Here is a 15,177-nt window from a genome sequence, read left to right on the forward strand (position 1 = left end):
TTTGAATCACCAAATCGAATCACCGTCTCCTGAATTGAATGAATCAGCTGAATCCAAATCCAAAGTTAATGCTAGCTGCTTCACACAGGCCTACTAATTGGTTTTATTTTCATTGAATTTTCTTGGCAACTTCACTTTCTGATTCTCAGACACAATGGTGCTATTTGCAATAGCACACTATGGGGAGCTGTTTAAAGAAATCTTTATACTGAAATTCAGTTCTTGAATATTTCTCTGTCTGTATATCTCCTAGGCATCCCCTTGCTTATTTATTTTATAATTTATCTTTCATTTTGTCCAGACTAATTCAGAAGCCAAAAGTTATCCTTACTTCTCATTTACCACAGCAGATGGACAAGTATGCTAGAAAGAAAAACACTGAGCTTTCTTATTTAGTTTTCTGTACTTGTCTTCAGAACTTGTTCCATCAGGAAACTGAATTAAGGCTAATAGCTATGGTCAGTGATGATGCCCATGAAGTGGTATTGAAACATTGCAAATACTGCTTCTTCATTGTCACTCCAGAAACATTCTAGTGTACTTCAGCAATATAATTCCTCTAAAATGTTCATTTGTTTAGCTCGTGATAACACCTAATTTTCATGTGGCAAGTGAAACTATGGAGGGATGGTGACTTGGCTGATCTTTTCCAGTGGAACCAAACTCCCTCAAAATTGTTACTCAAGTTTGCATTATTATTTACATGCTTGTTGGAAGGATTCTTTTCTTAGCCACAAAAAACTGTTGATGACCAACTGAGGGTCACTCCTCATGCAGAAGGATTGTGCATGTTCTTGCGCTACACTTAAGCATCACATGGTGGGTAGGGAGGAAAACAAATAAATAGTCTTGCAAAGTAGTCTGCAGAACCCCTGTTCTGGAATTGGTTCCTATGCAGGATTTTTGAATTAGTCAAATGAAAAATCATTGATATGTATTAATATGGGCCTAAAGGCTTGCTGTGACCAACTCAGTTCACTCATTTATGAACTAGAAGCAGTTCTTCAGATGGGTACCATGATAGAAAAGCACTCCAAAATTTCAAAGCATTCATGAAACTGACTTTATGGGCACCTATACCTGAGCAGCGAGGCTAGTCTGACACACTGTAATTACAGCAGTCAGAGCAGACTTGATTAATGAGGTAATTAATTACTATGCTTCAGCAGCCTACAGTGTCTCATGTATCAGTCTCATGGTGCTTAAAAATGGTGGTGAGGCATGGGGGCGGGGCTTTTTCTAAAGCTCATTCAATGAGCCTCTGTAATTAAAGCACCCACCCCCCACGCCCAAAGCACGTGTATAAACACCCTGTTTATCTAACACTCCTTCACAGTCTCTGGAGTTGGAAATTCACCAAACGCTACAAAATTTTGACAACAAGTTTCAGTTTGGGGCCTTGGGGTATGTAAACTATGCAAAACAAAATAAACTACAAAACCAAGCTTCAACACTGTTCTTCCTGATCTGCCCTGCTGTATAAAAAATACTGTGGTGTGATATCTTACCCTGTATTAGTGCCTATCTTTAATATAATACATTGACAGCCAAGCCTTGCCCTGTTTTCACCACTTAAGAGGTGTATTTTTAGCAACTGGTGGTTCTCAAACTTTTTACTTTTGGGGCACTCCTTCTGTAACTTTTTTGAACTTGGCAACACCCTGGTTGAGAATCACTGTTTTACTGCTTCACTTTACCTTGGTGATTCTCAACCAGGGTTGTGCCACCATAACCAATGTAGTGAGGTGAAACTGCCCTATGTGTTTTGTGTGAAGCTGGCAGAACTGCAGCAGGAGCATGCTCTACTGCTTCCTTTAGGTTTATCAGATAGCCTAATGCAAGAGCACATGCTTCAGTCATAGCCCATCCTAGTCTGTATCTCTGCACAAGGTACACACATCACATCCACCTGGTTGCAGCAGCAGTGCCGGTGGCAGCACTGGTGGCAGTGCCTACACCATAGCACCCCTAAAAGGCTGTTGTGGCACCCTGGATGAGAATAACTGATTAGGCAAGCAGTTGAATGGTTTAGTTCAGTATAATCCTGCCTTGAGGAATGGGTTACACTAGATGACCTTATGAGGTCACTGCCAACCTTACTATTTTATGATTCTAAATCAGGCACTTAACATGCATTAGTTGCCAGGGTAGATGCCAGTAGAGAATCTTGTGTGTATTTTAATTTGTGTGCTAGAATGGCAATTGCCTTATTTTCACTAGGAGTTAAATATGCATTGGCTAGCTCATGTTAAATGTGCACCTTATTCATGGCTCTGTCTAATGTGGTAATAGTGCTGTGAGAAAATAAAGTCATCAAATGATTCAAGGGGAGGACCACTATATGCATTAGAAGATAAAAACTCATTTCTTGAGCACACTGTATTGAAGAAGATCTTCAAAGAACCTACAAGTGTATATGCATTTTTTATACTAATTTGTTGATAAGGTAGTGTGAGCCCCAATTAATAAGGTAGTGAAATTCCAGGTTGTCACGGACTTATGTGCAATTTAGATAGGCCAAAATGTCAGTTTCTTACTCTACCTGCTTTGCTTACAAAATTAATGCACTTCATGGAGAAGTTGTAGGAGCCAGCTTAGCTCCTCCTCCATTACACTTCCAACAATAGCTGTTCTATTTATTGTGGTTACCCTTCTTAGGATTATGGTTTCAATGAGCACACACAATACTTCTTCTAAAGTGAAACTCCAGTATATTGGCATACCTGTAAAGCCAGAGCTCATGTTACTTAACCCAGAGCATATAAATAAGGGGTCCATCCCTAAGAAAAATATTCTTGGTACAGCTTCCATAGAAATCCAGAAATTTCAGAGTAAGTGACTGGAGGGTATATTTAATGCTTCCTTTAATTCTGTTCTTTAATGATGAATGATGTAGAATTTGTAGGAAATGTATTACCAGCGTTTTCTTAAACTATTTGAATTTTGGAAATATTTGAATTATGCTTATTTATCTAGCTTGGCTGCTAACATTTCTAGTGCACCTGTGCACTAGTGTTCAACAAAAATCAAGGCCAATTCACCTTCTTAAAAGGATTTTTCCATATAATTCATAACGATTACATTTGTTCAAACAACTAGGTAATAAGTGAATGATAGGACATAACAATTTGCTGTTTGGTTTTTTGTGTGTTTGTTTAAAGCTATGCTTGTCTTAGAAGATACATTCAAGACATTAAATGATGAATTATGCTTTTAAGCATTTTCATAATCACTGAAGCACCATAAAGGAGATATAAAAAAACCCCCTATAAATTATTAAGACTCAGTGGCCTCATCTACATGAAACACTGACTGCACAGTCATTACTGCATAGTCATCTAGTACATATAACTAGGCAATGTGTTGTATTGCAACTTAAACAGTTTAAAATGTCCTTACAATATATCTTTCTATTATTTTCTTTCTTTACAGGATAGACATTTGAACAATGCTATCTTTCCTTGCCATTTTCCATACTTTTGTCCTTGTGTCATCTATGGTAACCACCCGTCCAAATCCTGATCAGGTTGTCCGAAAATGGGATTCAAATGCATGTACACTGGTTGTATGTGCACCTGCTCAGAATGGATTACCGGGAAGAGATGGAAAAGATGGTCTTAAAGGAGAAAAGGGAGATAGAGGTATAGCTATATTTCTTTATTTACCATTTACCCACTCCTATTTTTCTTAAGAAACAAGCAAGAGGGATGCATATTACAAATCATGTAGTCCCATAACACTTGTACCACAGTCACAAAAAAGTGTGGAAATTCTTAAACTCTTATTTATAAATATTAAGCACTGGACAAAGCTAACAGTTTTGCTGAGAGACCAAATAAATCTATGTTATAATAGGGGATTGGATCCTCCACAATTAGGTACTAAATTCTAGAACCTTTCACCTGCAAGCTTGCAGTTCTAAATGGGCAGTGCCAGAAAGTGTCATGAGCTAAAATTGTGCTGTAATCTGTGATATGCTAGCTTGTCTGCACATGTTATGGTGATGAAGGTACTCAGCATCAATTATATTAATTGGCATGCTTGGCAATATCAGCAAAAAGGTTAAAAAAAGAACAAGTATTTAAATGAAATGCTCCTATCCTCCTTAGAGATAGCCAAAACCAGGATGGAATGTGTACCTGCGTGGTCAAGACAGTGCATGAGGTGAGCTGGTAGTGAAGCTGGAAGTGATAAATTCTGAAAGAGATTATTAGGTCTCATTGCTTCAGGAAGGGGCAGAGATCGAAGAGACATTCAACCCACTTTAAAAAAGGATCTATACAGTTTTGTATTAGGGCTGTGTGAAATGGCTGTTTTATTTTGGTTTCAGATTTGGCTGTTTCGGGGGACAGTGATTCGTTTTGGTGTTTCAGATCACTGTTCTGTTTCAATTTGATTGAATCTGTTTCAGAGTTTCGGTACTGGTTCAGAGATTTGGATCAGCTGGGGAGAAGCAGGTACAGCCAGGCAGCTACAGGTTTTCCTGTGGCCCCCTGGGCTGAACAGGGAATTTCAGGAAAGCCTAAGGGCAAAGAAAGAGGTATACAAGCTGTGGAAACAGGGGGTAGCTACCAAGAAGGAGTATACATCCCTGGCTCGCACTTGCAGGGAATCGGTTAGGAAGGCCAAAGCAGGATTAGAACTTACGCTGGCAATGTAAATTAAGGACAACAAAAAGTCCTTATTCAGGTATATAGGGAGCAAAAGGAAGGCAAAGGGTAGCATAGGACCCCTACAGGACAAAATAGGACAATTGGTGACAGAGAGGGGAGACAAAGCTGAGCTCTTCAGTGTGTTCTTTGCATCTGTATTCCTAGATACAGACCAAGACAAATCTCCCAATTGGATCATAGATAAACACAGGAGGGACACCAGCCCACCAACTGTTAGCACAGACTTAGTGAAGGGGCACTTGGAGGGGATGGATATGTTCAGATCAGCAGGCCTGGATGAACTTCATCCAAAGGTGCTGAAGGAATTGGCCAGTGTCATAGCAGAGCCACTGGCACAGCTGTCTGAGCACTCATGGTGCTCCGGTCACATCCCAGAGGACTGGAAAAAGACCAATGTGGTTCCTATTCTCAAGAAGGGTAGGAGGGAGGAACCAGGAAACTGTAGGCCAGTTAATCTCACCTCTATCCTGGGGAAAACTCTAGAAAAAACCATTAAGGATCATATTTGTGGGAGCCCAGCAGGGGAAATAATACTGAAAGGAAATCAGCATGGATTCATTGCAGATAGATCCTGCCTGACTAACCGTGTTTCTTTTTATGACCAGGTCACAAAATGCTTAGACTCAGGAGTCAAGGTAGATGCCATCTACCTAGACTTTAAGAAGGCCTTTGATACGGTATCTCATTCTGTTCTCATAAATAAACTGACAGGCTGTGATATAGATGATTATACAGTCAGGTGGGTGGCAAATTGGCTTAGGGGTTGCACCCAAGGAGTGGTGGTGGTTGGATCAATATCATCCTGGAAAGATGTGGGCAGTGGGGTCTCGCAAGGCTTCATCCTTGGACCAGTGCTGCTCAATGTCTTCATCAGTGACTTGGATGAAGGCTTGGAGAGCACCCTGTCCAAGTTTGCAGATGATACCAAATTATGGGGCAAATTTAACACACTAGAGGGTAGGAAATGGATACAGGCAGTTCTGGACAGGTAGGAAAAATGGGCAGAATAAATAGGATGCAGTTCAACAAAGACAAACGCAAAGTGCTGCACCTGGGGAAAAAAGAACCACCAACACACTTACAGGCTGGGGGAGAAGCACTTACAGTGTTTCTCAGCAGCACAGCAGTAGAAAGGGATCTTGGAGTCAACTGAACACAAGGTGTCAATGTGACAAAGCAATTAACAGGGCTAACCGCACTTTATCATGCATTAGCATGATCTGTCTGGTCTGGCTGCAGTTGGAGTACTGTATCCAGTTTTGGGCACCGCACTTTAAGAGGGATGCAGAGAATCTTGAGAGGGTCCAGAGGAGGGCCACTTGTATGGTCAGAAGCCTGAAGCAAAGGCCCTACAAGGAGAGACTGAGGGATCTAGACCTCTTCAGCCTCTACAAGAGAAGGCTCAGAGGTAATATTGTGGCTGCCTATATATTCATGAGGGGAGGGCAGCAGGGAATCGTAGATGCTTTATTTACTAGAGCACCCCCTGGAGTAACTAGGAACAATGGCCACAATTGACGGAGAGCAGATTTAGGTTGGACATTAGAAAGAACTTCTTCACAGTAAGGGTTTCCATAATCTGGAATGGGCTTCCAGGAGAGGTGGTGCTCTCCTCTACCCTAGGGGTCTTTAAGAGGAGAGTGGACAAGTGCCTAGCTAGGCTTGTCTGACCCCAGCGCTCTTTCCTGCCTACGGCAGGGGGTTGGACTTGATGACCTACTGAAGTGCCTTCCTACCCTAACATCTATGAATCTATGAAACCTCTGGCTGTGCCTGCCTCTGCACTGGTGGGGGGAGCTGCAGGAGAAGCCCCAGTGGCTGCCCTGTCTGGCCCCATCCCCTGCCCAGTCCCAGCCTCCCAGCACTTTAAAAAAAAAACAAAACCTCTGCACTTGCTGCAGCAGCGGTGATTGGGACCTGTGAGGGATTGTGGTAGATCATCCCTCCTCTTGTCACCCGTACAGCAGCTGCTCCACAGTGTTGGTGCAGCGTGGCTCAGCAGGATGCCACACACTGTCTAGGAACTGGGGCAGCTCTAGCAGTCAGCTCAAGTCTGACACCTCTCATCCCCAGTGCCCACAGCTCCCAGGCAGCATGCAGTGTCCTGCCGAGCTGTGCTGCACCTGCACCATGGGGCAGCTGCCACACAGGTGCCATGCAGAGGAGTGATACCCACTGCTCCTCTCTGCCACACGTTGTGCGGGGGGGGTTCTACCATGAGCCCTCAGAAGCCCTGATTGCCATTGCTGCAACCAGTGAGTGTGGGGCTTTTCTTTTTCTTTTTTAAAGCTCTGTACTCACTGGATGACAGAGCTCCCCCAGGCATCAAGGAGTAGCAGGGATCCCCCCAACTTGGCACCCGTGTGGCACCTATCACATTGTTTCATAGTTGCGTAGTTTCATAGTTTCTAGGGTCGGAAGGGACCTGAGCAGACCATCTAGTCTGACCCCCTGCCATGGCAGGAAAGCATACTGGGGTCAAACGACCCCAGCAAGATGTTCATCTAACCTCCTCTTAAAACCCTCCAGGGTAGCAGCCTGCACCACTTCTCTTGGAAGTTGGTTCTAGACCCCAGCCGCCCTGACCGTGAAGTAGCACCTTCTGATATCTAACCTAAACCTACCCTCTGCCAGCTTGTGACCGTTATTCCTGGTCACTCCTGGTGGTGCTCGGGGGAACAGTGACTCCCCCAATGCCTGCTGATCCCCCCTGACTAGTTTATAACAGGCCACAAGATCCCCCCTCAGCCTTCTCTTTTGGAGGCTGAACAGGTTCAGGTCCCGTAGCCTGTCCTCATAGGGCCTGCCCTGCTGTCCCCTGATCATACGAGTGGCCCTCCTCTGGACCCTCTCCATGCTGTTGACATCCTTCTTGAAGTGTGGTGCCCAGAACTGGACGTAGTATTCCAACTGCGGCCTGACCAGTGCTGCATAGAGGGGGAGGATCACCTCTTTAGACCTGCTCGAGATGCATCTGTGGATGCATGGCAAGGTGCGGTTGGCCTTCCTGACTGCCTCCCAACACTGCCGGCCCAAGTTCCTCTTGGAGTCGATGATGATCCCAAGATCCTTTTCTGCCTCCGTGCTGAGAAGACGGGAGTTCCCTAACCTGTAGGTATGTTCCCTAACCTGTAGGTATGTTCCTCCCGTGGTGCATCACCTTTCACTTGTCTGTGTCGAAACCCATCCTGTAGGTATGGTGCAGCCCGGCTTGGAAAGGTGCAACATGCTGTCTGGGATCAGGGACCACTGGGTCTGGGTGGTGTTGGGCTCTGGCTGCCAGGTGGAGATACCCCAGGTCCCAGGCAGCACATGGCGCCCTTCTGAGTTGTGCTGCACCCATGCAATGCAACAGCTGTTGCTCAGACGCCAAGTGGGGGTGCAATACCACCTGCTCCCACTGAACTGCACTGTACATGAGTGCTCTGCCACAACCCTCATAGGCCCCGATCACCACTGCTGCAACCAGTGAGTGCAGTGCTTTTTTTTTTTTTTAAAGTGCCAGGAGGCTGGGGCAGGGCAGGGCAACCATGGGGGCTTCTTCCACAGCTCCTCCAGCTGTGCCTGCCTCTGCCCTGGTGCGGGGAGCAGTGGGAGAAGCCTCCATGGCTGCCCTCCCCAGCCCCAGCCCCCGCCTGGCCTCAGCCTCTTTAAAAGGAGGGCTGCCGGGGTGTTAGACTATTCCCATTGGGGGCATTCCCGAAACATTCCAAAACTTTTCCTAAATGTTTTGGATGGTTTCATTGCATTTCAGAGATGTTTGGGAGCTTTCCCTTTCATTTTGGATTTCGTGTTTCAGGCACCAAAATGGGCCAAAACACCTCTGAAATTAAACGGATGCCAAAATTTTGCACAGTCCTAATAATTTTACTGTAATAGTAATTTACCTGAATGTCACCTGAAGTCCCAACTGAGATCTCAAAATCACTGTAGTTCACATTGTGCATGAAAAATGGGAAAAGGTAGTCTTTGCTCTGCTTAGACAAGAAAAAAAAGTACATGTATATATATGGAAAATGGAGGGAAATGAGATCAAGAGACAGTTTTATAGGTTCCATTTAAGTCCTTAAATAAGCAAGAATATTTACAAAACAGTGTTGTGTATGAAATATACAGGTCTTTTGAAAATCCAGTAGCAAGTATTAGAAGGGAAATGGTTAAACATTTAATTCTTTTGAAGCTCTATACTTGCTAAGAAGCACTTCAGGAACTCCACGAAACTGACCCAAACAGGGCAACTCAAATCCAAACCAGTTTTCGGAACTGAAATTTATTTTTGCCTTTAGGGTTTCGGCTACAACAGCAAAATCAAGCTATGAAGCCTGGATTTGGATCAGGACCTGAACTTCTCCAATGTTTATGATGTTCTGACTTGTGCCCCACGCTGATGCTGACAGAAATCACTGTATCTTGCAACACCTAACAATCATATTTTTCACTTGTTTTATTATTGTTTCTTCCATGTCACTCAATCAATCCATTGGATTGAAAGGACTAAGAGGTCTTCCAGGAAAGGCTGGGTCCCCCGGACCAAAAGGTGATCAAGGCCCAATGGGTGAACGGGGACCAAAAGCAGAGTGTTGCGTCACTGGTAAGCAGTATGTACCTTTTCAAAGAGTTAAAAAAGGAAGGTATGGAATGCAGAAACTTAATAGCATTGGCCAAATGCTTTCAATGCATTGACTTGTTATTTATTCTAGGTGAGTTTTATTGCTTCTGGTTGAATGGTGAACCATGAATAACCGTAATCTTTGCAGTTAATTTAGTTTTACTCATGGTAGCGAAAGAAAGGCTGCAAAACCTACCCAAGGGTAGGTTGTCTTGTGTCTTGTGGGAAACATAAGGTAAGTCTGTGACAGCAATGCAGACATACCCACAGACACAACAGTTAAGGGTGAATAATAGGTGTGTTACTGGAAGAAAAAAAGGCTTCCCAAGCTTTACCTTCAGCTGCACAAATGACTTCCGCACTTGTTCAAGCTTGGATTGGGGTTTGTAAACACTTTTACTCTTGCACACAATGCTGTGTTGAAGTGGGTTCATGGAGAATATTAATATTTTGCATAACTTTGCAAAGCTTCATTAAGTAACTTTGATCATATTTCAAGACATTTATTTTCCCACTGATGTTGTCACTGAAGCTGGGTCATTTATGAAACCCAGTTCAAGCCTGGAAAGGGAAATTAGAATATTGAGGACGTTCTCTGTTCCCCCACACCTGCTTCATTCTGACAGCCCTATCTTTTGCTGAAGTAACTGTTACCCTGCCTTTGGTTATAGTCAGATCATTTAACCTGGAGCTACCTTGATTCAGATATGTTTATAATTTCATACAAGCTAAATATAACCATGACGTATGATCAGACTATAAATGCACTGAGAGAGTTCTCTGGGGGTGGGAGGGAAGGGGTGATTTTGCGTAAGTGATACTTGATTTCCCCAGAAGATATAATTATTGGACCTAATTCTCTTTTCATGTTGACATAAATCAGGAATAACTTGAGTCAATAGAGTTACACTTGATATAATTGATATAAATTAACAGAACTGGACCTGTTTTCTTTCTGTTTATTAACTTTTAAATGAACTATAGTTAAAACAACCAGCTCTTCTGTTAGCACCATTCAGCATCTCTCATGCAAGCTAAAATTGTATTAATTAAAAAGGAGTACCATAAGGACCAATTATTTTTCTCACTATAGGCTTTATGACTGAAGCAAAGAACTAGAATTGAAATGAACAGGTAGTTTTTCTTTTAGTATTAGAGTGGTGTTGCAAGTTTGACTTAACACTTACTCAGTGCAGTTAAAACATAAGCTGACACACACCTAGGCAGTTCAGTATGTGTTAAGTGTCCACACAGCATTACAAAGTTGTTCTGTTTCAGGTGAGGACTAACGTGTGCTATCTTTAATACACTACTGCATTCCAATGTTTTACAACTGTTGCAAGCAAATGTGTAACAAGACCCTTAGTGAATCTGTGCCCTCTGTGCCACAGTTTTATATATAGTAAATGTTCTTCAGAATTTTGACATTAAAAACTGTGTTTTATTACTAATTTTGCAGATATCTTTTTTAAGGTCATGCTGTTAGAAATGTTTTCTATATTTTGGTGTGTCAAAATAAAAATAATTATTTCTCATTCAGAAGTCAGGCATCTCCAAAATCAAATAAGAAATCTACAGGGACAGCTGAAATCATTGCAAGATATTATCAATAAAAAGCATAAAGGTAAGACAGCAAAAAGCCATTAGTTCCAGCCAGGGAAAAATGAATGTACATGGGGAAGCTTGGATGCAGTTCTGGATCCCAATTTCTTCAAAATTCAAAGGAGTTCGTATAATTTGTCACAAGTTAATGTCATATATTAGAAGAATCTCACCCAAGTTCTATTTATACAGAAATAATGTTACTGTGTGTGTTAATTATGCTCATTGAAAACACGCCGCACCCAAAAAAAACAAGAGACAGCCATTCTGTATAAATGGCCAGATTTTGCTTCCAAAACTCCCATTTATTTCACCAGAACAAGGAAATGCCATCATGTAAAGTTGATGGACTTTATGGCCACATGTGCCCCTGTGATGTATCCATCACAGGATATAATTATAATGCTATCTAACACAGAAAAAAACCACGGTGCCTGAAGTAAAAAAACCTTCCTTTCCTGATGATTTCCTTTATTTTTTGCTGAAATAACAAAAGTATTTGGTTATTCAAAGCCTAAGCTTTATTCATAGATTTCATAGACATTAGGGCTGGAAGGGACCTCACGAAATCATTGGGTCCAAAGGGCAGGAAGTCAGCAACAGTCAAATGATCCCAGCAAGATAGGCATTCAAGTGTTTTTTGAAAGTATCCAGAATAGATGCTTGCACCACCTCTTGCGGGAGTCTATTCTAGGATCTAGGAACTCAGATGGTTAAAGATGTTTTTCCTTATGTCCAGCCTAAAATGGTCTTCCAGGAGTTTGTGACCATTGGACCTTGCCTTCCTATGGGGTGTCCCAGTGAACAGATGTTCTCCCAGTTCCTGGTGCACACCCCTTATGTACATATAGGCTGCCATAAGTCACCCCTGAACCTGCACTTTTCTAGGCTGAACTGTCACATGTCTCTCAGCCTCTCTTCAAAAGGCCAGCCCTCTTGTCCTCTAATCATTCATGTGGCTCTCCTCTGGACTCTTTCAAGCTTCTCCACATCCTTTCTGAATTGTGGAGTGCAGAACTGGACACATTATTGCAGCTGTGGTCTCACCAAGGCTGAGGAAAGTGGGGGGATGACTTCCTGAGTCTTGCTTGAGATGCATCGGTAGATTCAAGCCACAGTTTTGTTTGCTTTACTGGCTGCAGCATCACATCAGTGGCTCATGTTTATCTTGTGGTTAATCAGGACCCCCAAGACTCTTTTGGTTGTGATGCTAGCGAGTGTAGCACTGCCAAGCCTATAAGTGTGGTGTGTTTTTTTTCTCCTGAGGTGGAGTATCTTGCATTTCTCAGTGTTGAATGCCATCAGATTTTGATCCACCCACCTTGTCAGACTGTTGAGGTCAGCCTGGATCGCCAGCTTAGGGTGACTGCACTTCCCCATAGTTTGGTGTCATCAGGAAACTTTGTCAGTCCACTTCTAACACCAGAGTCCAGATCAATTATAAACACACTGAAGAGTACAGGTCCAAGAATGGAGACCTGGGGGATGCCACTCGTCACCATGTGCTATGTTGATTTGGTTCCATCAACTATCGTTCTCTGGGTCTGTCTATGGAGCCAGTTCCCCAGCCATCAGCTCATGAAATTGTCAACGCCGTAATTCCCCAATTTTTCCATAAGGATATCATGGGACACCAAGTCAAAGGTTTCCTTGAAGTCCAAAAATATGATATTTGCCTCTTCCCCTATGTCTAGGTGATGTGTCACCTGGTCATAGATGGAAATGAGATTGGTCAGACAAGATCTACCTGCAACGAAGCCATGTTGGCTATCGCTCTGAATGTTACTGTCTATTAGCCTATTGATAATTGTTTCTTTGATGATTTTGTCCAAGGTCTTTCCAGGCATTGAGGTAAAACTGATTGGCCTGTAGTTCCCTGGATCCTTCTTCCACCCTTTCTTGAAGATAGGCACCACACTGGCCCTCTTCTAATATTTTTTCTGAGTTTATAGAGGTTTCCAAAGACCTTTCTGCATCTGCTCCAGCTTTAACGGCACCTGTCCTATTACAACTCCTGGGTTAATGTGTGCAGATTTCACCTGGAGTGAATAACCAAAACTGACTCTTCATCTTGCTAGAGAGTTCTAGGACCTGCCACCCCATTGCTCTAGGATGATAGATTAACATGTGAAAAAAGCCCTTAATTTGGCTTTACTATATTTCTGTATTCTAGTTGAAGATTTCATAAATGGGAGTCAAATCAGTGAAAAATTATTTGCTGCCAATGGTTCTGCTGGTGACTATAAAACTTCAAAAGCCACATGCTCTCGAGCTGGAGGTCATCTTGCCTCTCCAAGGACTTCATCTGAAAATGGTGCCATACAACGGATAATACAGCGTTATAACAAAGCAGCATACCTTGATATAAATGACATGGAAACAGAAGGCATATTTAAGTATCAAAGCATGGAAGTAATAGGATATGCAAACTGGGCTCCTGGAGAACCAAATGATACCGGAGGAGGAGAAGATTGTGTAGAAATGTATACAGATGGTAGATGGAATGACCGATCATGTGAAGAAGAACGGTTAATAATTTGTGAATTCTAGCTTTAATCTCTCTGCTTGCCTATACACATGCTCCAGGGTCATGATGGTGGGGGCAGCATTTTAATTAGAGTGGCTATTGGGAGCCACTCTAATTATAAAGCTTGTAGCTTCTCAGGTATTCAGTGTCCTGTATTTCAAAATGGTGGAGGGGGCACTTTAACTAAAACTCAAGCTTTAGTTAAAGTGACCTCACTGCCATTTTGAAATGCAGGATGCTAAATACACGAGATGCTGCAGCATGCTGGAAATATTCTGATTAGGACACTGCAGCAGACTTGATTAATGGAGTCACAGCACATTGGAGCATCTGTAAAAGTGCCGTCTGTCCTTATTCTTTTTTCTCAGAGGGAGTTGCAAATAACCGTTCAGTTTTGTTATAATATTAATGTTCGATAATCTTTCATTCTGAGTATTGTGATGTAATCAAGGATATATGCTGTATCTCTGCAAAATTCCTACTGTAGCTGAGGAACTGTTTTTCAATAAAGTAATCATGCAGTTTTGATTCAGATATCGTGTTGAGCTCCTACAGGTTCTATGAGAACTGATTCATATACAGATTTCCCTTAATTCCTGTCTAAAATCATTTAGAGGGCTAGAATTTTTGTTTCCAAATTGGTTATCAGATTGTTGTTGTTGATAGTGATAGAATTCTAGAAGCATTTGAGTGATTTTTTAGCAAATAGCTGTAACAGGGAGTCTATGGCAGGGAAGGAAAAACAGTAGGAAAAAGCTCTTGGGCAGGCAAATAAGGGCTAGCTACAAAGGGATAAACAGCCAGAGGCTAGAAGCTGAAAGTGCCTATTGCTGTGCTAGTTGTACAGAAATAGCACAATAGGACAGAGTATCGCTAAAGCAACAGAGGCACTGCTATAGTAACTATGGTAGCAACAACTCACTACCATTAGAGAGAAGAAAATGTTTTGGGGTTAACAAGTTGCCTGACTGGAAGTAAGCAGGGCTTGAGTGACATATAAGCCAGGGCCTGAACCAGGGCAGTGAGACTGGTCCTGTTGCTGGTTGGTTTAGATATCCTGCCAACTTTAAGAACAACCTGAAGTTGAGGGCCAGTTGGGGACTATGACCCAGAATGTGGAGATTTTGGTAGACTGTGTTATAGCCAGAGTGGTTACATACTGTTTGAGTTTGACTAGTGATTTGGTTTTGGGACTATTGGGTCCCAGTTGAGCCCTGAACAGGGTACAATCAGGACTAAAGAATCCTGTGCCCAAGAGGGACAAAGATCAGGACTAGGAGCCCAGCAAGAGAGTGAAAGTAAGACTCCTTTCCAAAACAACTCAGAACACCAAGACATGACGAATGGGAGTGAAGGGAGAGACCTAGAAAGAAGAATGGGGCAGGAGTTTTGGGGTCACCAGGAGTGTCACAGCTAACCCTGTGGCTTGGTCCTGCTAGACACTTGAATTTGGGCTAAATGTGAATGTACATGCTATTAATACTAATTATTCAGCATGCAGAAGCACCAGACACTTTACACACAAAAGCTCTGCCCCAAGAATCATAATATTTAAATAGAAACAAGACAGAAGAAAAAGAAATTGAAGGAAAAGGTAAGGAAGCAGTAGAGGAGAAGCCTGCAAATACAAGATAATAGATTGCTTGGTTTAGTTCAACATTTGCTTTCATTTATTTTTTATTACACTTAATGCCAATCTTATAGTACTAGAAGAAATCTCTGATTTGCAGAGGAACTCCCCTTGGTGGTGAGACAACTGCTTATGA

The 15,177-nt window shown here is 42.6% G+C and overlaps 1 protein-coding gene across 1 annotated transcript; it reads left to right on the forward strand.

Annotated features, from left to right (window-relative positions):
• Positions 1 to 3,448: 3,448 nt before the first annotated feature.
• On the forward strand, positions 3,449 to 13,434 carry LOC149859672 (collectin-43-like). Its single transcript, XM_090057464.1, has 4 exons — positions 3,449 to 3,641; positions 9,166 to 9,264; positions 10,823 to 10,906; positions 13,058 to 13,434. The coding sequence occupies exons 1-4, from the start codon at positions 3,449 to 3,451 to the stop codon at positions 13,432 to 13,434; spliced, it is 753 nt and encodes a 250-aa protein (XP_089913590.1).
• Positions 13,435 to 15,177: the final 1,743 nt, after the last annotated feature.

This window comes from Crocodylus siamensis, chromosome 7, assembly GCF_052110815.1.
Source record: "Crocodylus siamensis isolate JL-2025a chromosome 7, ASM5211081v1, whole genome shotgun sequence".
NCBI classification, from domain to species: domain Eukaryota; kingdom Metazoa; phylum Chordata; order Crocodylia; family Crocodylidae; genus Crocodylus; species Crocodylus siamensis.

Excerpts from the sequence above, each read along its gene's own strand:
- LOC149859672 (XM_090057464.1), top strand. The coding sequence starts at position 3,449 with ATGCTATCTTTCCTTGCCATTTTCCATACTTTTGTCCTTGTGTCATCT. Across the intron at positions 9,265-10,822 it reads AGCAGAGTGTTGCGTCACTG|AAGTCAGGCATCTCCAAAAT; the intron begins GTAAGCAGTATG and ends TTTCTCATTCAG. Across the intron at positions 10,907-13,057 it reads TATCAATAAAAAGCATAAAG|TTGAAGATTTCATAAATGGG; the intron begins GTAAGACAGCAA and ends TCTGTATTCTAG.